The sequence below is a fragment of the Salvia hispanica genome, chromosome 4, assembly GCF_023119035.1.
Source record: "Salvia hispanica cultivar TCC Black 2014 chromosome 4, UniMelb_Shisp_WGS_1.0, whole genome shotgun sequence".
Lineage (NCBI taxonomy): Eukaryota > Viridiplantae > Streptophyta > Magnoliopsida > Lamiales > Lamiaceae > Salvia > Salvia hispanica.
Genome location: NC_062968.1, coordinates 3,448,399 through 3,470,383, shown reverse-complemented (window position 1 = coordinate 3,470,383; position 21,985 = coordinate 3,448,399). Strand labels below are relative to the sequence as shown.

The 21,985-nt window shown below is 36.5% G+C and overlaps 4 protein-coding genes across 7 annotated transcripts; 3 read left to right on the top strand and 1 right to left on the bottom strand.

Moving 5' to 3' along the window:
- Window positions 1–1,409: 1,409 nt before the first annotated feature.
- Window positions 1,410–3,980, top strand: LOC125218148 (pyridoxal phosphate homeostasis protein-like). The gene is made up of 6 exons (XM_048119756.1): window positions 1,410–1,714; window positions 1,792–1,858; window positions 1,942–1,988; window positions 2,580–2,651; window positions 2,974–3,072; window positions 3,701–3,980. The coding sequence occupies exons 1-6, from the start codon at window positions 1,493–1,495 to the stop codon at window positions 3,770–3,772; spliced, it is 579 nt and encodes a 192-aa protein (XP_047975713.1). The 5' UTR covers window positions 1,410–1,492; the 3' UTR covers window positions 3,773–3,980.
- A 4,766-nt stretch (window positions 3,981–8,746) lies between these two features.
- Window positions 8,747–12,777, top strand: LOC125224577 (CCR4-NOT transcription complex subunit 9-like). 2 transcript variants are annotated; one of them, XM_048127996.1, is made up of 10 exons: window positions 8,747–9,023; window positions 9,384–9,455; window positions 10,100–10,189; window positions 10,393–10,435; window positions 10,916–11,022; window positions 11,421–11,516; window positions 11,928–12,088; window positions 12,205–12,274; window positions 12,358–12,436; window positions 12,531–12,777. In XM_048127996.1, the coding sequence occupies exons 1-10, from the start codon at window positions 8,853–8,855 to the stop codon at window positions 12,602–12,604; spliced, it is 963 nt and encodes a 320-aa protein (XP_047983953.1). In that variant the 5' UTR covers window positions 8,747–8,852; the 3' UTR covers window positions 12,605–12,777. The 2 variants fall into 2 exon arrangements, with proteins under 2 accessions (XP_047983953.1, XP_047983952.1); XM_048127995.1 differs by having other exon boundaries at window positions 11,928–12,118.
- A 1,350-nt stretch (window positions 12,778–14,127) lies between these two features.
- LOC125222117 (ribonuclease 3-like protein 2) lies at window positions 14,128–17,391 on the top strand. Of its 3 annotated transcripts, none has more exons than XM_048124572.1 (5): window positions 14,136–14,246; window positions 14,328–14,701; window positions 15,884–16,036; window positions 16,275–16,648; window positions 16,982–17,391. In XM_048124572.1, the coding sequence occupies exons 2-5, from the start codon at window positions 14,348–14,350 to the stop codon at window positions 17,154–17,156; spliced, it is 1,056 nt and encodes a 351-aa protein (XP_047980529.1). In that variant the 5' UTR covers window positions 14,136–14,246; window positions 14,328–14,347; the 3' UTR covers window positions 17,157–17,391. The 3 variants fall into 3 exon arrangements, with proteins under 3 accessions (XP_047980531.1, XP_047980529.1, XP_047980530.1); XM_048124573.1 differs by having other exon boundaries at window positions 14,139–14,246; window positions 14,332–14,701; XM_048124574.1 differs by having other exon boundaries at window positions 14,128–14,701; window positions 15,884–15,985.
- Window positions 17,392–20,551: 3,160 nt separating this feature from the next.
- On the bottom strand, window positions 20,552–21,412 carry LOC125218133 (protein MAIN-LIKE 1-like). Its single transcript, XM_048119737.1, has one exon. It carries the CDS (start codon window positions 21,410–21,412, stop codon window positions 20,552–20,554), a length of 861 nt encoding a protein of 286 aa, XP_047975694.1.
- Window positions 21,413–21,985: the final 573 nt, after the last annotated feature.

The following is a 21,985-nucleotide window of genomic DNA, read 5'->3' as shown; positions in this document are numbered from 1 at the left end:
CTCTAGTAAACTAAAATTATTAACTAAATTTGTGTCATGTAGTTATGTATTTAATATCAGTTATACTTCGATAATCTCCTTATACTCCATTAGTTAAAAATTAAACTTTTGAATTTTCAATTTAGACAATTCCTGATAAAATTAATAATTAATTAAATTAAATAGTATTAAATTAATCAATAGATTATCATTAATTTAATTATTTTAGTAGTATAAATTTGACATTGAACATAAGTTTCAAAATGTCGTCTGAAGGCGCATCGCCTCCATCTTCAACTCGAGAGAATTCGGAATAAGGGATTGATTTCGCTGACTTCTCGAAATTTAGGATTAAATTCGCTGACCTTTCGTAATTTGGGATCGTGGCATGCGTATTCTTTAAAACAAGAGATTTCTGATTTTTTCTCCTTTTTCTCTTCTTTTTTAATATTATCCCCCTCCCTCCATTTATCAATTTCCTAAATCACCCCTCAAATATTTTACCTAAATTCTATAAAATTTGTCGTCTCTACAAAATGTGAACAATTGCCTAAATTTGCCTAAATTTGCCGTCTCTACAATATGTATACAAAATTTGTCGTCTCTATAAAATGTGTACAAAATTTGCCATGCTCTACAAAATATTTTACGTGAACTTTAGTCTTTTAAATAATAATTTTGTTCAAGACAATTATCAATTACCATAGCAATCCATAAACATGTATTTATCATATACCATCCAGAAACATCATGTATTTACTTATGAGGATTCTTTTTAAAAAAATCCGAAAAAGTAACCATTAAAACTCCTCCTCTGTGATTACTTCCACAAAACAAACAAATATGTATGTATGTATGTATATTACATATACAGACACATATGTATATGTATTTTTGATTCCTTACAGATTCACGCTGCTTTGAGTTGGAGAGACGGAAGAGGAGGGTGGAGGCGCTGTGAAGGAGGGTGGAGAAGAGAAGCGCTTGGAACAGAAAAAAGGCGGGTGTTTGAAAAAAACGGCGCTGATATTCTAAAATATAGGTATAATATTTGAGGGCTGATTTTGTAGAATTTAGGTAAAATATTTGAGGAGTGATTTAGTCAATTGATAAATGGAGGGAGGGAGATAATATTAAAAAAGAATAGAAAATTGGGAAAAAATCAGAAATCCCTTGTTCTAAAAAATACGCATGCCACGATCCCAAATTACGAAAGGTCAGCGAATTTAATCCTAAATTTCGAGAGGTCAGTGAAATCAATCCTTTATTACGAATTCTCTCCTTCAACTCGAACTCTCTTCCACTAATATAGTACTCTGTGATTGTGAATTTTACCATATGAATAAAGTTAGAATGAGCTTTTTACGTTTGCAGTGAATTTGGAGAGATCTTTTGACCCCCCTTGAGCTACAATCACTAAAAATGGCATAATTACGAATAAATTGAGAAATCTCCACTGCCAGAAATATGTTGCCATTTTAATTTTCAGCCTTCCATTTATCATCCCCACACGATGGCGACTCCGGCCGTGGAAGGCGTAGTAGTGCCGGCGCTGCGGGCGGTGCTTCACCGTGTCCGAATCGCGGCGGAGAGATCCGGCCGCCGCGCCGATGATGTAAGGGTGGTTGCAGTGAGCAAGACCAAACCTCTGTCCCTCATTGACCAACTCTACGCCGTCGGCCATAGATGTTTCGGCGAAAACTATGTCCAGGAAATTATCGAAAAAGCCCCTCAGGTTCATCTCTTTATCTTCAACATACATATAGATTGTGATGTTTGATGATAATTAACGCGTGTTTTATCTGATGATAGCTGCCTGAAGACATTGAGTGGCATTTCGTCGGCCATTTGCAGAGCAACAAAGCGAAAGCGCTGCTGAGTATGACATATTAGCTATGCATAAGTTCGATTATTGTTATTGAGATTGCTTTAATTGAGTTGAATGCCTTATTTTATGTGAAGCTGCTGTTCCCCATCTGGCCATGGTTCAGGGCGTTGACACTGAGAAGGTATAAAAGCAATTAGTTCAGTTGAATAATAAACTTTTGTGATGATATAGTATTTCCTTGAACTCAAGTAAAATAGTTTCATGTGTTCCAGTTTGCATAAATTTCAATTACGAAGAGAGCTTCTGTAAGATTTGCATTGATGTTTCAATGAGATTTTTGATATAAACATTGTTTACCAGCTAAGTTTTGGCATTGTAATCTATAAGTCTAACTCACACCCATTTTGCTTCCTTTTACTATTATCTTAAGTTTTTGAAAAGTTTGCTGAAATGTGGTATGCAAAGAAGAAGATAGAGGAAAAAGTGCTATGTGATGTCTAATCTGATACTCATATGTTGTTGGATTTACGTCTTTCTGCTTGTTCTCCTTTCAAAACTGTAGTACCGTGCAAATTTTGTGCTCTAAATTAGATATGAGTTTTGGTACAGATACAAGGTTCGTAAGATGTCTCGCCCGAATGAATTAGTTGGTACTAGAAATGTTAGAAAAAGTGAACGAAAAGAGTAATAAGAAGTGAAAAGGACAGAGACACTTCCCAACCAGAAAGCAAAGTTCCCACTGATGGTATACTTAGTGTAAGCGAGCTCTAAGATCACATCCGTTTTTTCTGGATTAATGACGATTGGGATGCCAGACTACACATCAACCCCTGAGAACTTCAAGGTAATATCATTGTTAATTTCGTTTTGATCTTTTATCAGGCATAAATTTCAATTTTTGCACTTGTGTATCATCATACTTTCTTGTCATCAAATTGATATCAAAGCCTAGATAGTGCTATGCACAACCACTGTTTTATATTTCCTTTAGAGATAAGCGATTTATCTCTAATTTCCTCAGTAGTTTTATGGCATTGATGTCATAGGTTGTTTCACAAATATATATATATGTCTTGATAAGCAGTCATACTCTTTAACATTTTTTTTCTCTTTTTGTGAGTACTCATCTAGAATTCTAATGGATGAGTACCTTCGCAATGCATCAGACTTTATTGAACTGTAGAGCTGAGGTATGCAAAGCCCTTGAAATCACGGAATCCCAGTGTGAGTTATCAATGGGCATGTCTGGTGACTTTGAGCAAGCGGTAAGTTCTGCATTCCACTTTTGATGAGTTGCATACTTATTAGTTTTATAATGACTATTTTTCATAATGTTTGTGGAACTAGATTTTGTTTAGAGATCAAGTGGCTATATTGATATCATATAAGATAAATTTGTTATGTAGTTTAGGATAAACTTGCATACCAGCTTCTACATCTTAAACAGGGCAATGTGTTGATACTTGCTATTCACCTCATTGTCACATTTTAATTATTTTATCATAGTAAACTATAATACTACTATCATTTTTTCTAATAGACCAGGAATAATATGAAATAAATAACAAGGTAAAGTATATTGTAGACTTGCTGATTTGGCAAGCCAGCTTGCAACAGGGTTAGGGCTTAGGACCAATAATTTCTGGCTCAAAGAAAATCGAGCTCGAATTGGCCAAACTATATAGATCAACAAGCTGACGTGATTCACTCGATTGACATCCATGCTAAACTAAATAGTCTAGTTTTACAATTCTTCTTGGAGAGACTGCTAATCATGCTGCTTGTTGAAACTAAACATAGTTCTATTCTTCTAGATAGAGCAGGTTATTATAAGACAAATGTTATATGGATTGCTGCTGCATTGGTCAATTAACTATCTTTGTCTGCTTGCAGATTGAAATGGGTAGTACTAGCGTGAGAATCGGAACAACCATATTTGGGCCAAGGGATTACTCAAAGAAGTAATGCACTTGTTTCTTGGGTAAGCAAAGAGTTGATCTCTTACTTGATTCACTCATATTGATATTGATGTCATCCCAGCAATATACTCATGTTCCTAATCATATCTACTTATGGATGAACAACTTATTGTAGATAATGTCATATATATGGGATGGTGTATTCATTTGTTATTTGATCGTTGGCTCCATATATGTATTCATTTGTTATTTGATCGTTGGCTCCACATATTTTTTTTTTCATTTTTGTTTGAACACATGGTCACTTTATGATTTTAGTTAGAATAGTATGGATTAATTTGATTGTTTCTAACTCCTGAACATTATGAATTTGTTCCATTTTACTCAAATTCGGCGGAGTCATTTAAATGTAACCGTGATTTTAGTTGAATCAGTAACTTAAGCCCTTTAATTAAACCTTGGTCAAAATATTTGTGTCCTAAATATATGACCATTTATGAGTTTTTATAAAGTTATTCTTACTAGCTTTAAGCCCTAGACACTTTGATGATTTGATCTAATTTATTGACAAAAATTGACTGGGCCGTTTAATTTTAACAGTGCTAGAGTTTTATGATGTGGGGTTTTTAAAGCCCATTGCCCAATCTTCAAAACTCGTACGGCCATTAAATCGCAAGTTGGTCGTGAATCTAGTGCGCGTGAATTCGCGCATACGATGACCTTTGTCTTCAAATTTCATTACACTTCAACTAAATAATTATATACTCCTATTCCATAGTAATTGAGGCGTTTCTTTTCGGCATGGAGATTAAGAAATATTGTGTTAGGTGAGTTAAGTAAAGAGAGAGTAAAGTGGAAAATGAAAAAGATAGAGAGATAAAGAGAGAATAAAGTAATTGAGAATAAAGTAGATGTGAAAAAAGAGAAATTTCGAAATATGGGATTAATTTCGCTGACCTTTCGAAATATAGGATTCAATTCGCGGACCTTTCGTAATAAGGGATCGGCATGCCAATTTTTCAGAATGAAGATTTTATTCTTTTTTCTCTTTTTTTTCCTTCTTTTTTTTAATTAAATCCCTCACAAAATGTATGAATTGACCATAATATCCCACATAAGATTTCTTTTTGTAATCGGGGTTTTCAGCTTCCCTTGGCCAATTGTTAATCTTGATAATGAAACCCCAATTTTGAACCTCAAGCTCGCCCATAACATCCTCTCCTTCGCCTTCTCTCTCCCCTTCATTCCCCACCCTCATCTTATTATTGTATGTATTTGTTTGTGCCTATAAACTATATATTGTTGTTATTTATCTGCATATACATATATTATTGTTTTTTGCTTAAGCAGCATAAAGAAACTGAGCAACAACACTATATCCTTACATATCAGTAGGGTTAGTTTTCAAATTCGAAATCTACTTAATTACTATCTAATTGTTAATATTACTTGATGTTGTGGAAAGTAGAAATACTCACTTGATTCTTGGCTTGGAAAGGCAAACGTGAGTTTGGGGGAACTGGGGAGATATGTTAAATTTAATAAATGGGTAGTTTGGTCAATATATATATTTTGTGAGGAAAATAATTAAAAAAGAAGATGAAAAAACAAAAATCCCTCGTTCTGAAAAATTCGCATGCCTCGATCCCATATTACGAAAGGTCCGCGAATTGAATCCTAAATTCCGAAATGTCAGCGAAATGAATCCCATATTCCGAAATTTCTTGTGAAAAAATGTGTTAATTTTACTAAAAAGGAAAATGACTCTATTACTATGGAACGTACAAAAATGATAAAATGACTCTATTACTATGAAACGGAGGGAGTATTATTTTTTTTTAAAATTATAAATTTTTATTGACTTTTTAGATAATATTACTCCCTCCGTCCCACAAAGATTGTCCCATTTTTTCATTTTCGTCCGTCCCACAAAGTTTGTCCCATTTCCTTTTTACCATTTTTGGTAGTGGACCTCATATTCTACTAACTTATTCATACTCACATTTTATTATAAAACTAATACTTTAAAAGTAGGACCCACATCCCACCAACTTTTTCAACTCACTTTTCATTATATTTCTTAAAACCCGTGCCGGGTCAAAGTGGGACTATCTTTGTAGGACGGAGGGAGTATTATTTAATTAATTTTGTGGAGAAACACCATCGCATATTCGCATGCATGAATTCAGGTTTCACCACCAAAATTCTCAGTCGTCGTGTGATTTCATGGTTGGACATGTGAGACATTCCTAACCTAAGGTTTCGTTGCTCTTCGTGGTCGACATCGGCTCACAGTCAATATTAAACAGCTCCATCAATTTTTGTATTAAGAAGAATATAATTTATAATAAACGGAGAATATTATTTATGTCACGTTTACTTATGAATCTTAACACTACAAATATATAATTTTATTTAATGTTCGAAAAACTTGTAATTTTTCTTACACAAAATACCATTTTTTTTTTGCATATCTTAGGAAATCCACAATATGTACCTCTCGTCGTACCTCTAACTTCTACCACATAATTATTCCTCTCAATTTTTGCGTTGATCACAACTCCTACAACCCAATCATACCTCTCCTCATACATTTACTCCAATAATTTTTAATTTATTTCTCATTTTTATACTATCATCCACTTTACAAACTAAATAAATTCATAAATAATAAAATTATTTCATTAAAAATTATAAAGTGAACTATGTTGTATTCATAAATTTTAAAAATTACAGATAAAAAAAATTAAAATTTCTAAAAATTACATTAAGTACACTAAAACTACACAATTTATATTTCTATTTTTTTTTAATTAAAAAGCTATTTAAATAAATTATTTATAACATACTTTTGAACTTAAATTTAAATAATCCTTGCGACGTGGAATGGGTGCCACAACATAAGTCCCTATCCGTGCTGCACCCCCATCCCCCTTCCCGTTACCCCACCTGGCGTCGCCCCCTCTCACGCCCTGCAATGGGTCGAACCGCACCCCACAATTCCAATGGTGTCCCTCTCATATCACGTTATTGATGCCCTTATGAACTTATTTATTAGAGGGAACATCTTTATAAGTCCACGAACTTTGTCAAAGTATTATTTTAGGTCCGTAAACTTTGAAAATATCATTTTAGGACCATCAACTATGGGTTAATATCATTTGAGGTCTTTTGAATTTTTTTGGGACGAAAATGCCCTTAAGACCTTCAAAGGTCAATTCGGACAATTCTTTCGCCAATCATCTTGCGTCAGAGACATAGAATCCAACAATTTTTAACGGCAAATTTTTATATTTAAATTCAATTTAGATGTTAATTGATCTCCATTTTAAAATTCATCTCCGAATGACAATCCAAATTAATAGCTATCTAATTTCAAAACAAATAAACTAAATAGAATTCACTCATCACCTATAGCAAGTTATTAAAATGCAGTTTAGATTGAAAAAATAAAATAAAGTATCAAGTCCCTATTCACTATCATTAAATAATTAGTCATCTAATAGTTGAAAAACTAACACATATTTTTTATGGCATATTTTAATTATATTTAAATTCAATTTGGATGGTAACTGAATTAAATTAGAAAAAAATTGTTGAACTCTAGGTCTTTGACGCAAGATGAGTAGCGAAAGAATTGTCCAAATTGTCATTTGAAGGCCTTAAGGGCATTTTCGTCCGGAAAAAGTTCAAAACACCTCAAATGATATTAACTTGTAGTTCACGGACCTAAAATGATATTTTCAAAGTTCACGGACCTAAAATGATACTTTGCCCAAGTTCGTGGACCTAAAAAGATGTTCCCTCTATTTATTATTTATCAGTTGAAAGTAAACTTTGTGGGTTTTTTCATAATCTTCAAAATTGATGTCTAAATATATGAATGTTAAATATAGTGTGGTCTAAAATTTTCTACGATCTCAATTTACTAATTGAAAATTTAAAGTTTGATTATTAGTGATTCAAATGATGTCATTTTGATTGTCAACTCATCATGTCATTTATTTTGATGTTACAACGTCCATTTTAGGTGCCAACCGTGCCATGCCCATATTTGGATGTCGTTTATTAAGTCATCTATTTTGGTGTCACATCATCTATTTTCGGTGTCATGACATTTTTTGATTTGTCATTTTAGATTGCTCACAAAAAATGTAGGTATTTGATCTTATCAGCATGACCTGGGTCCATCAATGCAAATGAGGTCGTTTGTATCCCACTGATAGCCATCCGCTTTAAAAGAGCAACCAAATCTATGTGCACTCATCCATTGTTTTAATTTTGGTCAGTTTGAAATGATTTAATAAATGATACACTTAGTGTTCTATTTGTCGTTGATAAATTACTAAAATGTTCTTGACCCCATATTCACGTACATTTCTCTTTTATTATCGCAATCATAGTTCGCGCTCATTTTTTTTCGTGAATTACATAATCTCGTCATATCATAGCACACAACACTTGTACTAATTCAGTAGTAACTATTAAAACATCGGAGAAGTGGTATGTCAGTACCTCTGTTTCATTTGGTGAATAATGCTAGAGTGAGATAGCTGTAAATTTGACATGATCTATTAGAAATTATCCGAGAACTCTCAAATAAATTTATGGGATAGTGGGCTAAAATGATCAATGATCCTACTCACCATTTAGGCTTGTTCGCATACAAATGTACATAATATATTTAAAAATGGATATCAATTATTAGCTTCATCCACACAAAAAAAATACTCTATATTTTTCCATTTTGCTCCAATCACTAAAATTAGTTTCTACTCCGTATTTATTTATAATGCAACACACTTTATTAATTTTGCTTTAAAATTTGTGTTGTCTATTATTCAAACTGTTTTTTTCGTATGAATGTAAAGTAAAAATTGATGATCAGAGAAATATGAGTATTTAAGTATTTAACCTAGCACAATTATAAATATATAACTTAAATTATTAAATCTATTACGGCTAGGATTTTCGAACCTATTAAAATTTGTGACAAAGACTATTTATTGAGGATTCGACCCTCCATTACAAGCGCCAAACCACACCACCGCCGTTTAAGCCTTCCAATTTCCATCACCGTCTCTCTCCCCTCTCTTTCTCTCAGAAGGAAGCCGGAACAAAAACATATGTCGAACTTACATCCGTCGCTCAATTACATGAAAGCCGCTCCGTTCGAGGTGCCCGCCACCTCTTCCGCCGCTGCTAACAATGACCGGAATGTTCCATCAGTCGAACAGCTTGTACTTGACCTCTGCAACCCCGATCTCCGCGAAAACGCTCTTCTCGAACTCTCCAAGGTCTTCTCATTCTTCCTCTACTTTATTATTTCTGTTTCGCTTACTGTTTAATTGTTTAGGTTTTGAAGTTTCTGAGTGAGGGAAATCGATATCGATGTTGCGAAATGATTAGGAATCACACGAGTTAGTTCAATTGAAAACTATGAGAAATTGGAAAATCGACGCTCTAACAGCAAAATAATGCTTTCATTTCGAACTATTTAATCATTTATTTCTCTGAATACAGCCGGCTATCCTTTGTGTTATTGTTCATGATCCACAAAGTTGTATTCACCGGGATTTAGTTATCAGCCGTTCATTGTTTTGATTTTTGTTGGTTGTTTTATGTCTTATCGATTTTTCTGGCAACTATTCTAGTAGAAGAGGGAGCTGTTTCAGGATTTGGCTCCGTTGCTGTGGAACTCCTTTGGTACACTTGCTGCTCTTCTACAGGTGTGTCTCTAACACCAGCCAATTTCTACGGTGTCTTCTGTATGTAATTTAAGTAAATTTAGTCAATCATCTTATGTCTCAAAGTGGTTGTAAACATATATATTGCCTGCCTTTTCCAGTTATGTTGTGTATTTACTACTATTATGTTTTACAAGTTTAACTGATTTGTTCTGGAAACAAAACTGTAAAACACTGGGGTTTCCGAGCAATAAAAAATGCTACGAATCTGAAGTGAAGATCTCCTTTATGAAAATCACTGATTCATTGCATTTGCAGAGCCTGCTATATGCAATAGAACCAATTTGTACTAGGTCCAAATACTAATTTGTTCCCAATTTTCTTTATATTTGAATATGGGGATATTTCCTCTGAATGTATGTTTCATCTGGGGTGGAATGTTTATGACTTAGCTTCATATTTGGATAAGAAAATTTGAAAGTTTCAGTATGTTGTTGAGTTTATAATTTAGTAATGTTTGTTTTCTTTTCTTTGGTAATATAACCTGTTCATTTCCCCCATTTTTTTTCTCATGATGTATCTCGTTTCGTTTTTCATATCCATCACCTTTGCTTTAGGCATTCTAGTCCGACATCTTTCATTATTGCAGCTGTCCTTTTCAATGTGTTTTTTTGGACCTCCCACAGGAAATAGTTTCTATTTACCCAGTGTTATCTCCACCAACTCTAACTCCTGGGCAGTCAAACAGGGTTTGCAATGCACTCGCCCTTCTTCAGGTGATATTTTCTCTATATTCTAAATAATTTTTCTGGCTGTACTCAACTAACCATTATTCTCGCCCCTGCCAAATGGTTGCAGAAATATATAATTATGTCCATAGAAAGTTCTGATGAATTTGTGAATACAATTTGTGAATACAAAAGAAGAGTATCACTCCTTTTATGTCTAGTGGTTAATGTGCGTATTTTACTTGTTGCAGTGTGTGGCCTCACATCCAGATACAAGAATGGTGTTCCTCAAAGGTAATATCCCATTTCACATTTGGTTAACATAATCCTCCTTGACAATCCTTCCAGATCCCAATTCAGTAAAAGTGATGCCACTTATTTTTACAATCCCCTTTCGTTGTTTGGTATCCGCATGGGCTAGGATCTGAGCCTATACTATGTGTAGATTAATATGTAATGTTTCTAGTTCTACATTAGGGTGAATGAGTACAGAAGAGGTAAATAGCATTGCCTGTGAACTGATTATTTTGTTGGGCAGTGGTTATTATGCCCATCACTTTTTGGTTTTCTCTGCAGCAGATTGCTTCTGGTGAATGACTATGATATTTTGCTATGTACTTTTGTCCTTAGTCTTTAATTCTTTCTTATTCACTTATTCTTATTATTTACCTTGTATAATCAAGGTATATGTAACTCTTACTATTCTAAATATACATATGGATGGCTGCTCAGTACATCTAAATGGATCTTTCCTTGATGCCTTTTCTGTTGCAGCTCACATTCCTCTGTACCTGTATCCTTTTCTTAATACCACCAGCAAAACTCGCCCTTTTGAGTACTTGAGGCTTACAAGTCTAGGAGTCATTGGTGCTCTGGTGAAGGTATTTCTAATTCTTATTCAGCAATGTAATTTCCTAAATTATGTTTTCTTGCCTTGGTTGCTTAATTCTGCTCCATGCTAATATCACTCCTATGTGTCCATAAAATAAGATCGCTCTATTTCTATTCATTATTTTAGTTGCATAGTCACTAGAAAGAGTAACAATTTCCATAATAGAAATAATAGTCTACGGACTTTTTTCCTCTTATAGTTGTATTTCAGTGTGTTCAGATTTTTCGCTTTGCACGATAATAGAATTAATTGTAGTATACTATTAAAAAAACCAATTACTTGTTGATAGGAAATAGGGTACTACTCATTACATGTTTCCTTTTTAATATCCTCTACTGTCTTCTTCACATCCTAACACATGAGTGTCTGTTTCTAATCTTTTACCAGGTTGATGACACTGACGTTATCAGTTTCCTTCTGTATACTGAAATAATTCCCTTGTGCTTGCGGACAATGGAGATGGGAAGTGAACTATCAAAAACAGTTGAGTTCCTCGAAGCTTTTGGTAACATAATATGTAGGCATCTTTTGTTTTATATGCTCTCATGGCTTGTTTTGTGGACCATGAAATCATTAGATTTTCTGTTTCAGCACTGTTGGTTGCCGTTTGCTTTTGAGGATTAGCCTAGATAGATATAAAAAAGTATAGGGTAATCCCTGTTTCCTATAAGATGGATTGGAACTTTAAGATACCCAAACCCTTGATAATTTCTTTCATTGCAGCTAATTTTTCTTGATCCATAACCCATTGAAAGTGTATGATGGGATAAATTCCAGTAACGAGGTTAAAAATACTCAACCATGTATCATATCAATCATGAAACTAAATGCCCTCTTGGAGATATCTTTTATTGGTCAGTGGATCCTATTTGAATATGAGGGTTTTATTTGCAGGTAGCAACATTTATTGTGCAGAAAATTTTACTTGATGACGTGGGATTGGAATACATATGCGCTACAGCAGAGCGATTCTTTGCTGTAGCTGGGATTCTGTCAAACATGATTATTGCACTTGCTGAACAGCCTTCTGCTCGGCTGTTAAAGCACATCATCAGGTGCTTTCTTCGTTTGTCTGAAAATCTAAGGTTGGTCAACAGTGTGGTTTGGTTACTCAACTCTCTTCAGTCAGATTTGTGCACACCTATACCAATGATTACCATCATTTCTGCAGAGCTTGTGAAGCACTCAAGAATTGTATGCCTGAAATGCTCAAAGATGGAACATTTAGCAACTGCCTTCTTGTGGGTGTAACTATTCCTCATTTTGAGGTCAAAATTCTTTATTTTGATTGATTGATGAATGATCATAATGTTGTATTCTCCAGGAAGATGTAACTACGAGAAGGTGGTTACAACAATTGCTTCATAATGTGCTAGGGCCTCGGGTAGCCATTCAAGCAGGAGGTGGATTTGATATCGTCAATCATGGCTAGATCTAGTTTACTCACCGCTCGTGTGCTTAGCTACAGAGTTACAGGCAGTTTTTGATGATTTGCAGGCAGCTCTTGCTTTGCCTCATACTACAGTACAACCGATTTTTGCTATAATAATACCGGAGAAGTGTCGCTTTGACTAGGAAGTTCGGGTTTAATCTTCGGAGATATCGTCGACCCGTCGTCTTTTGATATTGTTAGTAATGATATATATCTAGAAGACAAATATTGTACCAGATATATAGGGAATGTTGTCTTGTTGTTTTCCTGAAATCATCGTTATAATATAATAGAAACCTCCATTTGGTATCATAGAATTGGAGTTGTGGAAGCAATTTTTTCCAATTCTATGTTTGGTACTGCAGAATACTCCTTGAAATTGGAATTGAATTACAAATCCGATTGTAACTCCTCTAAATTCTATAATTTCAATTCCATATAGAATTGGAATCTTCACACTAAACACACAAGTCACACACACAAATCACATACAGACACAACACACACATACAAACACCCCCCTCCCCTCCCCTCAACCCACACCCCTACACAGAGTCACAAAGTACACGCACACTGTGCAGTCCATGTTACATAAGCAATATGAACAACTAGAAACCATAATGGGAATCACTGCTTGCCCTCAAGCTCTGAACTCCTCAATCACATACAACCCATAACATACCCAAAGAACACAACTTTAGAAGCTAAGACTAACTCAAATTAGATTCATAGTCGAAACCCAACTAGCTATAAAGTAAAATAAGGTAAAATGGGAGAGCTTAGCTAGAAGGAGAGGAGAGTGAACGAGTGTGTGTTGTTTAGTAGGAGAAATTACTGCCACCGATTCCTCCGCCAAAACCACCCGCACCGCCTGCACCATCGAGTCCCTGCCCACTCCTTGGTGCCCCGCCCACATCCACTTTTTATTCCCAATAGAAACTCCAATCAACAAAACCTCTGCCACTAGCTTTTCATTGTAAAACCACTCCAGCAGCCATTCCTCCTACCCACATTCCCTCACGACCCCGTCGAAATCATGGCCAGCAGACTGATTGCAATCTCCTTAAATTGAGTCGAACTAAACTTGGCCATGCACCCAAAACACTTATACACCACAAAATTCGCCTTCTTCGAATCGAGCCACACCACGCATGCGCCCACATCAACACTAGGCTTCTTTCCTCTCTCTCCTCCATCAGCATCAGTGCAGAGCAAAAGAGAGCCTATGTTCCATGCTCATCCTCCCCGAAATATTCCTGTAATGATTAGTGTAGTCGGGCTCAAGCTCGTAGGAGCTATTCATCATGACGCCGTAACAACCCCCCATTTCCTTCATCCTTTCGGGCATCCTTGTTACTGCAGTGGTGGCTGGCACTAATGGCCTTGTGAATTGTTTGAATATTCATATGCTAATTTTTCCTTAATTGGCGTATGATTTTATGATAAAAATATGTAGTAAATTAACATTGTTAGCAAAATGTATTAAACTGAAATCATAATATTACTTGTATCATTTATGTTTAACTTGAAATGCGTAATAATACACATATGATTTATGTTAACTTGAATTTTTTTTTGTATTAGAGTGAAATATTTATGAAATTTTTTGTTCTCCATGTATGGTTTCCCTACAAAAATATCATAATTTTTAAAATTAATTAGTCACTTCATCTTCTTCAACTAGGTTTCTAACCCTAGTCAGTTCTCTGTTAACCGTCACTTCCAAACTGACAATAGAGAGTTGGAGATTGATTTCGTCCAGATTGCTTATGATAAGAGATGTAATCAATTCAAAACCGTAAAATTTTATGCTTCTTCTCACGAAATTTCCATACGATCATTTTGATTTTCTGAAACCTAAGGCAGTATAGCATAAAACGAGATGGAGGCGATGGACATGGATGAGGTTGAAGAAATATCGGACGTTGAAGCATCGGTAGGGGCAGTGGAGAATCTCCTCGGTTATTGTTTCAAGCAGAAGAAGCTTCTGGAAGAGGCCTTGACTCACTCCTCGTGTTCCGATTCCGCCTCCTATCAGCGCCTCGAGTTCGTCGGCGACGCCGCTCTTGGCTTGGCCGTCGCCAACTTCGTTTACCTTTACTATCCCGGCCTCGACCCCGGGAAACTCTCGCTCCTACGCTCCGCCAACACCAGCACTGAGAAGCTTGCGCGCGTCGCCGTCCGCCACCGCCTCTATAAGTACGTACGCCGCAACGCCGCTGTCATTGATGAAAGGGTATCTGCTTCAATTCATTTTTTTCATACTACTCAATTCGCCCCTATTTCTCCCGTTTGTGGCGTTGCTTTCGATTAGGCTTTTACTTTCTGATCCCAATTTTGGTTGTACTTTATTTTTTTTAACCAATAATTGATGTTTATAAAGACAAATGAATGCCTATTGCCAAGTTTGAAGAGAATTTATACAGTGGCATAGTTTGATTCTAGGGGTGTGCAGTGGAAAGAATAGTAATTGATGGCATAATTTGGAGAGAATTTATTCAGTGGCATAATTTGACCGACTCTAGAGGTGTGCAGTGGAAAAAATGTAGTAGTAATTGATTGATATGTCAATGTGTTTGATGGTGAAGTTGGCTTTTGTTATCTAATAAGCACTTTTGAGTCGTGTCAGGGATTAGTGATGGTTAAATGTTCATCAAGTGTATCATTCACTTTCGATTAATTTTGCTGTTATTCATCACTGAAGACGCCTGATCAAGTGCTTCTTAGTAGTAGGCTGAGACAACTCGTTCACTTCACTTTCAACTCTGTCAAGGTCATGTTCAATTTAGGCCCATGTTTTATGTAAGATAATTCATAGTGGCACTACAAGGCAAGGAAGAAAGGGAGATATATATAGGGGTTGTCAAATTTATGCAGTTGCCTGGTTTGTTATTAGAGTTGTCCATTAGAATATGAAGCTAAGCACTCGCACAGTTTCAACTTTGTCAAGATCATTTTCTTTTATGCATATGTTTTAGGTAAGAGAATTTGTAATGGCACTATAAGGGAAGGAAGAAGTAGAGATATATAGGGGTTTTGTCAAATTTCTGCAGTGTCCTGGTTTTTTATTAGAGTTGTCCAGTGGAATATGAAGTAACTGATGCATATTTCAATTTGTGCTACTGTGCTTCATGGATTTGCTGGAGTTGATAAGGTGAAGCTGACTTGGTTATCTGATAAGCACTTTTCAGCAACTCTTGGGTTCTATGGTGGATAAATGTCCATTAAGTGTATGGTGCACTCTTGGTGAGTATTGCAATTACTGTTCACTCAAGATACGTGCTCAATAGGTCGGGGGTTTAAGTCACCAACGGCCATTGGGTGAATAGGGAACCATTATTGATCATTAAAAAAGGCTGAGCCTACTTGTTCACTTTCAACTCTATCAAGTCCTCATTGTTTTATGCATATGTTTCAGGTTACAGAATTTGTAAGGGCCGTAGAAGAGGAGAAGGAATTAGAGATATATGGGGGTTTGGTCAAAGCACCGAAATTTCTTGCGGATATTGTGGAGTCAGTGGTAGCTGCTTTGTATATTGATTGCAATTTTGATTTACATATTACATGGAAGGTTAATTACTTAATTCATATGCGTTTTCTTATGTTGTGTTGTGTCTTTTCCCTTTTCCCATAAGCGCGATTGCCTGTTTGCTAGCGGAATATGAAAAAGACTGCGCCTATGGCTAATTCCTAACAAAATAGGAGGTCTTTTCATTATTAAATAAAGAAGCAATCTGTTTACAAAGTGACCTCAAGAAAAAAAAGTCTTAGCTTGATTTGGTTATATGATTTCTTCCATGTTGTTTCAGATCTTTAGACATCTTCTAGAACCCATTGTAACGCTAAATGATCTGGAGCAACAACCACAACCTGTAACTATGCTCTTTGCGCTATACCAAAAGGATGGAAACCAGGTTCGTATAAGTTACGAGAAGAAAGGAGAGAAAATATTTGCTACTGTTACCGTCAATGGGGAGTTTATTGCCTCTGCTTCTTCCGAGCATAGAGAACTGGCAAAGCTCCTTGCTGCAAAGGATGCTCTTGAAAAGCTGTCTCAGAGATCTTACAACCAATTGAAGGATACCATATTCGATCATATCAGTATGGATGGTGAAATTGAAGAAGCAAAACAGAAGCTGCATGAGCTGTGTGGCAAGAAGAAATGGTCAAAACCAAACTACAAGTAAGCATTTTTCCCATTATTAAGAAATTTGTGTTACTCTAACTATGCTATCATACCCATTTCTTGCTTTTCCAATTTTTATCTGTGAAAGGAAGTAGTTTCTACTTTTAAAATGTAGTGTTCTCCACATATATAACTCTAGGCCTGAACCACATTCAAAGTTCAACGACACATCTCGCTCATCGTTGCTTTACTGATTTGCCAAAGTGCTGTTTTGCAATTCATTGTAAAACATATCCCATATCATAGCCTAAAGATAGAGCTATTTTTCATAAATGTTGAAAAATTGTGACAAGTTATGCAAAGATCTTTGACCCTGCCAATCATGTGCAGAATCATTAAAGAAGCCCGTGTTGCTAATCAGAAGAGATTCACATGCTCTGTTGAAATTGATTTATCAATGGGTTCACTTGTGATGGAGGGGGAAGAGAAGCCAAGAATGAGAGAGGCAGAGAGCTCAGCAGCTTCAGCAATGCTCTTCGGTCTTAAAAACTCAGACTTTATATGATTATTATTATCATGTCCTAAACCTAGGATAGTGTATTTTATTGAAACAGCTAACCACAATAGGAATTAGAGTAGTACTATCAAATTCTTGAGAATCAAGTATTTGAAGGATACTACTTTATTTTGTACATGCACCTAGTTTTGATTGTTGAGAAGTAATCGACTCTGGATTAGACAACAATTATTGTACTATCATTTATTGGGCTAAATTCTATAAATGGGGTGTTCTGCAAAAATCGTTCCACCAATAGGTAGTTTTTTTTTTTTTTTTTTTTTTTTTTTTTTTCCTGGAAATGGGTGATACGCATTCTAAGAATGCGCATTTGAAATACGCATTCTTATGCGCAACTAAGCTGAATCGGCAGTCAATCAGAAAAGTCAAAATTCAAACTAAATACGCATTCTTAGAATGCGTATTTCAAATGCGCATTCTTAGAATGCGTATCTCACTTGAATTAAATAAGAACAGAATCGGGCAGAAGCATTCTGCCCTCTGCGCGAACTCCAGCCTCCTTGCCCGCGAATCCCTTCCAAGAATGCCACATTTTCGTCCGATTCTTGCATAAATCGCCCAAATTCATCTAATTGTTTCTCCCTCAAGGTAAGTTACGTGTTTTCTTCTTAATTTAGCATTATATCCATAGTTTATGGTGAAAATTGTGATTCTAGGGTTTGTGGCTAATTTTTTTTTTTTTAAGTTGTTGGTATAAATTGTATGTTCAATGTGTGTTATTAAATACTAAGATTTGGTAAGTAGTGTCTTTTGAATTGTTAATTTGTAAGATTTGGTATATAGTTTATTTTTAATTATTTAAATTTTGAGATAAAGTTGTGTATGTATTGCAGGATTATGGACACAGAATCTATTTGTGTCCTTTTATATTGGGATGGAAGAATAGTACAAATTGGAGGAATTGGTTTGTCTTATGAGCCACCCGTGGCAAATGCATATCTTGTCTTAGATGAGTTTGTTCCATATAATGAGTTGGTTAGCAGAATATGTGATTGCATTGGAATCAATGTGAGTGAGTATATGATTAGTTTGACATGGAAACGTGCAATTCAAGTGGGTAATGGATATCACTTTGTGGGCGTTCGACTTTGCGATGCATATATGAGGAATATGTTTGCAACAGCTATTCAATCAGGTCAAATTGAGTTATTTGTTGACTACCAAGCTAATTTAGCACAACAACGTACTCCACATACGGTCGTTGTCTATCAATCTAGAAGGGGACATCGACAAGTTCAAGATAGAGTACAATATGATGATGAGCCATCTGGACATAATGAAGTTAGTCACGATCCGGCTAATGTTGGGGATGATGGGCATGGTTTTGGGGATGATGGGCCTGGCTTTGGGGAGGGTGGGTCTCGTTTTGGAGATGTGGGACTATCTCCCCATAATGAAGTTAGTGACGATTCTGAATTTGAAGACCTTGTGTCAGAAAAATCAACAACCCCACCTGAATTGAGTGAAGAATCAGAAAGAAACCAAGATGCATCCGACAATGAGACATTGAATGTGCCTCGTAGATACGTCCCAGTAGTCCCACCAAGTGAGCAGGAGTATGAGCATCCAGGGTTATCTTATTTTCGTACTCTACCGACGACAGAAGGTAATTACTATGAAAGTAACCATGATGATTCCGAATCTAGCAGTTGGTTTTGGGATGAGAAGAATCCTACACGAATTGGGTTAGGAACCAAATTTGATACCAAGCTACAATTGAAGACTGCTGTTACTTTGTGGCATTTGGAGTCATCCACAAAAGAATACTACGTGGTGGAAAGTAAACCAACAAAGTGGAATGTGGAATGCAAAACTCTGAAGCCACCCAAAGAGTCGGAGAGCACGAGCTCAAATAGGAGACGACACAATCAAACAGGTTGTATTTGGAAACTTCGAGCAACATTGAGGAAGCACGACCGCAAATGGGAAATCAGACAATGGACTGATAGACACACTTGTGTAGGTAATCTCAACTCCAGGGACCACGCCAACGTCTCATCAGATATGGTGGCTTTGTGTGTTAAGCATCATATTCTAAAGGACCCCGGGTATACGCCTAATTCCATTATTGAGGATGTGAAGCAAAAGTATCATGTTGAAATATCCTACAAGAAAGCATGGTATGCCCGGAGGATGGCTATAGAGCTTGCTTTTGGTGGATGGGAGTCATCATTCGAAGATTTGCCTAGTTATATGATTGAGTTGCAGAAGCGCACCCGTGGAACAATTGTTGAGTGGCATCATGATGAACGACATAGTACCGAGACACGAAAGTTTTTCAAGTATGTATTTTGGGCATTCGGGCCGTGTGTGGAAGCTTTTCAGCTTTGCAAGCCAGTGCTAGCAGTTGACGGAACTCATTTGCGGGGCAGACTCAAAGGTAAACTTCTTTGCGCTGTTGGATTTGATGCAAACAAGAAGTGTTTACCTGTTGCTTATGCAATTGTTGATAATGAAACAAGTGATAGTTGGAATTGGTTTATGAAGTTAATCAAACTTCATGTTATGAAAGGCGATAGAGATGTTTGCATTATATCTGATAGACACCCAGGAATGTTGAATGCAATGGAGTCTGATATATGGGAACAACCACCCCGAGGAATACACCGATTTTGCTTAGTACATGTACGAAAAATGTGTTGCAGCATCACAAGGGTGTGAGGGTGAAGGGTCTAGTGTGGAAAATGGGGATAGCCACAAAGGTGAGAAAATATTTCAGGAAAAGACGCCACCTAGGGAATGTTAGTCCAGAGGCAGTTGAGTACCTTGGGCGTATTGATGCAGAGCAATGGACAATGGCATACGACAAAGGTCGTAGATGGGGTGAAGCAACGACGAACATGGTGGAGGCATATATAACAACGTCTTGAAAGGAGCCAGAGATCTACCTATTAGGGCTTGTATCGATTTGACATTCTAGAGAACAATTAAATGGTTTCAGACAAGATCAACAGAAGCGACACAATGCCAAACTGAGTTGAGCCCATGGGCGCATGACAAATTGAATGATAATGATGCAAGAGGCCGAAAACATGTGGTAAGACGAGTCAACACCCATGCGGGCAGATATGATGTCTTATCCGAGGCACGATCCAAAGGGAAGGGTGGAAACTCTTATGAGGTCAAGTATTTGAGAAAAATGTGTAGTTGTGGGACGAAAATGAACCTGATCAACCCAGGCGACAGAGGAGTTGCAAGATCTGTAGACAAGTAGGGCATGACAGGCATAACTGCACAACGGGGAGCACTGTGTGATTGTTTGTGGTTTGTAGCTGGACATTATTGACTACTATTTTGATTTAGTTGGACATTATTTACTACTATTTTGATTTGGCTTGTAGTTGGACATTATTTACTATCATTTGATGTTGTTGGTTTGTAACTTACATTATTCCACACGGTGTCGTACCAGCATACTTAACCCTATCAACAATCTCGGGACGAATATTGGGTATCCTCTCCCAAGCCCACATCTGTAGAAGGGCCAAAGGGCCACCGATATTCTTCTGCTTTTGACACGAAGCATCACAAATGTAGTGATATAAAGTGGCAAGCGCTGCTGCACCCCAACTAAGTTGTGAACACTGATTCTCGTCATCTAGTAATAGAATGTGGTGGAAGGGAATTTTTCTCCCCGAAGTGTCTGGGAGGATCAAACAACCTAGTAGGAGTAGCACAAATATACGTGCATGCTGCATGTAATAATGCTCGGGTAGATCGTCGTCAAGACGGTGTCTAACAACATCCTTCAGTGTAGTGGCATTAAATCCCCCCAACTTCAATTCAGCCTGACTAGGTTCTATACCCAAAAGCGACAAACACGTATCCACCCAGTTCTCTCTCGTGCGGTTCACTTGTGAAAGGATAACTGGTTCACCATCGACCCTTAAACCCCAAAGCATCTCGATATCTTGGAGGGTCACTGTAGCTTCACCAACTGGAAGGTGAAACGTGTGTGTCTCGGGACACCACCTCTCAATCAATGCCCCAATAAGTGAAGCGTCCAACATCTTCGGCTTTCCACAACGGTACACGCCACCAAAACCCATCCGCTCTATATGCCCCAACACTCGGTCATGCATTGGAGCTTGAAAAATGTTATTATCCAATTTGCATGGTTGGAAGGTGTCGGTATCATTCCCAGAGATTATGCTTTCAGTTATGTGATGCGGTTGCAAGTAAAGTACGCTCGGATCTTCGGGACCACAATACAAAGGATACTCTCCAGTTGATGATGATGCCATTGCTATATATACATTAATTAAATTTGGTCAGCATTGCACTAAGCTAACTATACGAAATAATGAAGTAATGAAGATAAAAAAGAACTTGAACATGCACAAAGACAAAGTTATCAAGTGTCAAGTTATTGTCATTGAACAACTGTTTCAAGAACAAAGAGTCACCAAAGCACTCTACTAATAGTACCCACATTTAATTTTTACAGTAAAAACAACAATAGTCCTATTAAAATTATGTTGGAACATAATGAAAAATGAAGACCATGTGGATTGAAAGGATAATTTTGATCTTTGTTGCGTGGTATACTGCTTTTGATTATCTAGTCTGAAACAACTAGGAAGCCACCTATATACAATGAGAGATTTGCAAAATTGCATGCCATTAATTTTTACTCTTTCCAATTCCACCATTAATTTCAATGCAAAATTGTAAAACTGCAAACAATTAAATCCAAAAATTGTTTTTTTTTACTGTTTCCAATTCCACCATCAATTTCATGTATGAAGTGAACTAGCTTCAATTGACATACACATTCTAACGAAGCTTCATCATCAACTTCACAATGCACAATAAAG

Excerpts from the sequence above, each read along its gene's own strand:
- LOC125218148 (XM_048119756.1), top strand. The coding sequence starts at position 1,493 with ATGGCGACTCCGGCCGTGGAAGGCGTAGTAGTGCCGGCGCTGCGGGCG. Across the intron at positions 1,989-2,579 it reads AGGGCGTTGACACTGAGAAG|ATCACATCCGTTTTTTCTGG; the intron begins GTATAAAAGCAA and ends GCGAGCTCTAAG. Across the intron at positions 2,652-2,973 it reads CAACCCCTGAGAACTTCAAG|ACTTTATTGAACTGTAGAGC; the intron begins GTAATATCATTG and ends GCAATGCATCAG.
- LOC125224577 (XM_048127995.1), top strand. The coding sequence starts at position 8,853 with ATGTCGAACTTACATCCGTCGCTCAATTACATGAAAGCCGCTCCGTTC. Across the intron at positions 10,436-10,915 it reads AAGAATGGTGTTCCTCAAAG|CTCACATTCCTCTGTACCTG; the intron begins GTAATATCCCAT and ends TTTCTGTTGCAG. Across the intron at positions 12,437-12,530 it reads GGTAGCCATTCAAGCAGGAG|GCAGCTCTTGCTTTGCCTCA; the intron begins GTGGATTTGATA and ends GATGATTTGCAG.
- LOC125222117 (XM_048124572.1), top strand. The coding sequence starts at position 14,348 with ATGGAGGCGATGGACATGGATGAGGTTGAAGAAATATCGGACGTTGAA. Across the intron at positions 16,037-16,274 it reads ATTTACATATTACATGGAAG|ATCTTTAGACATCTTCTAGA; the intron begins GTTAATTACTTA and ends ATGTTGTTTCAG. Across the intron at positions 16,649-16,981 it reads TGGTCAAAACCAAACTACAA|AATCATTAAAGAAGCCCGTG; the intron begins GTAAGCATTTTT and ends AATCATGTGCAG.
- LOC125218133 (XM_048119737.1), bottom strand. The coding sequence starts at position 21,412 with ATGGCATCATCATCAACTGGAGAGTATCCTTTGTATTGTGGTCCCGAA.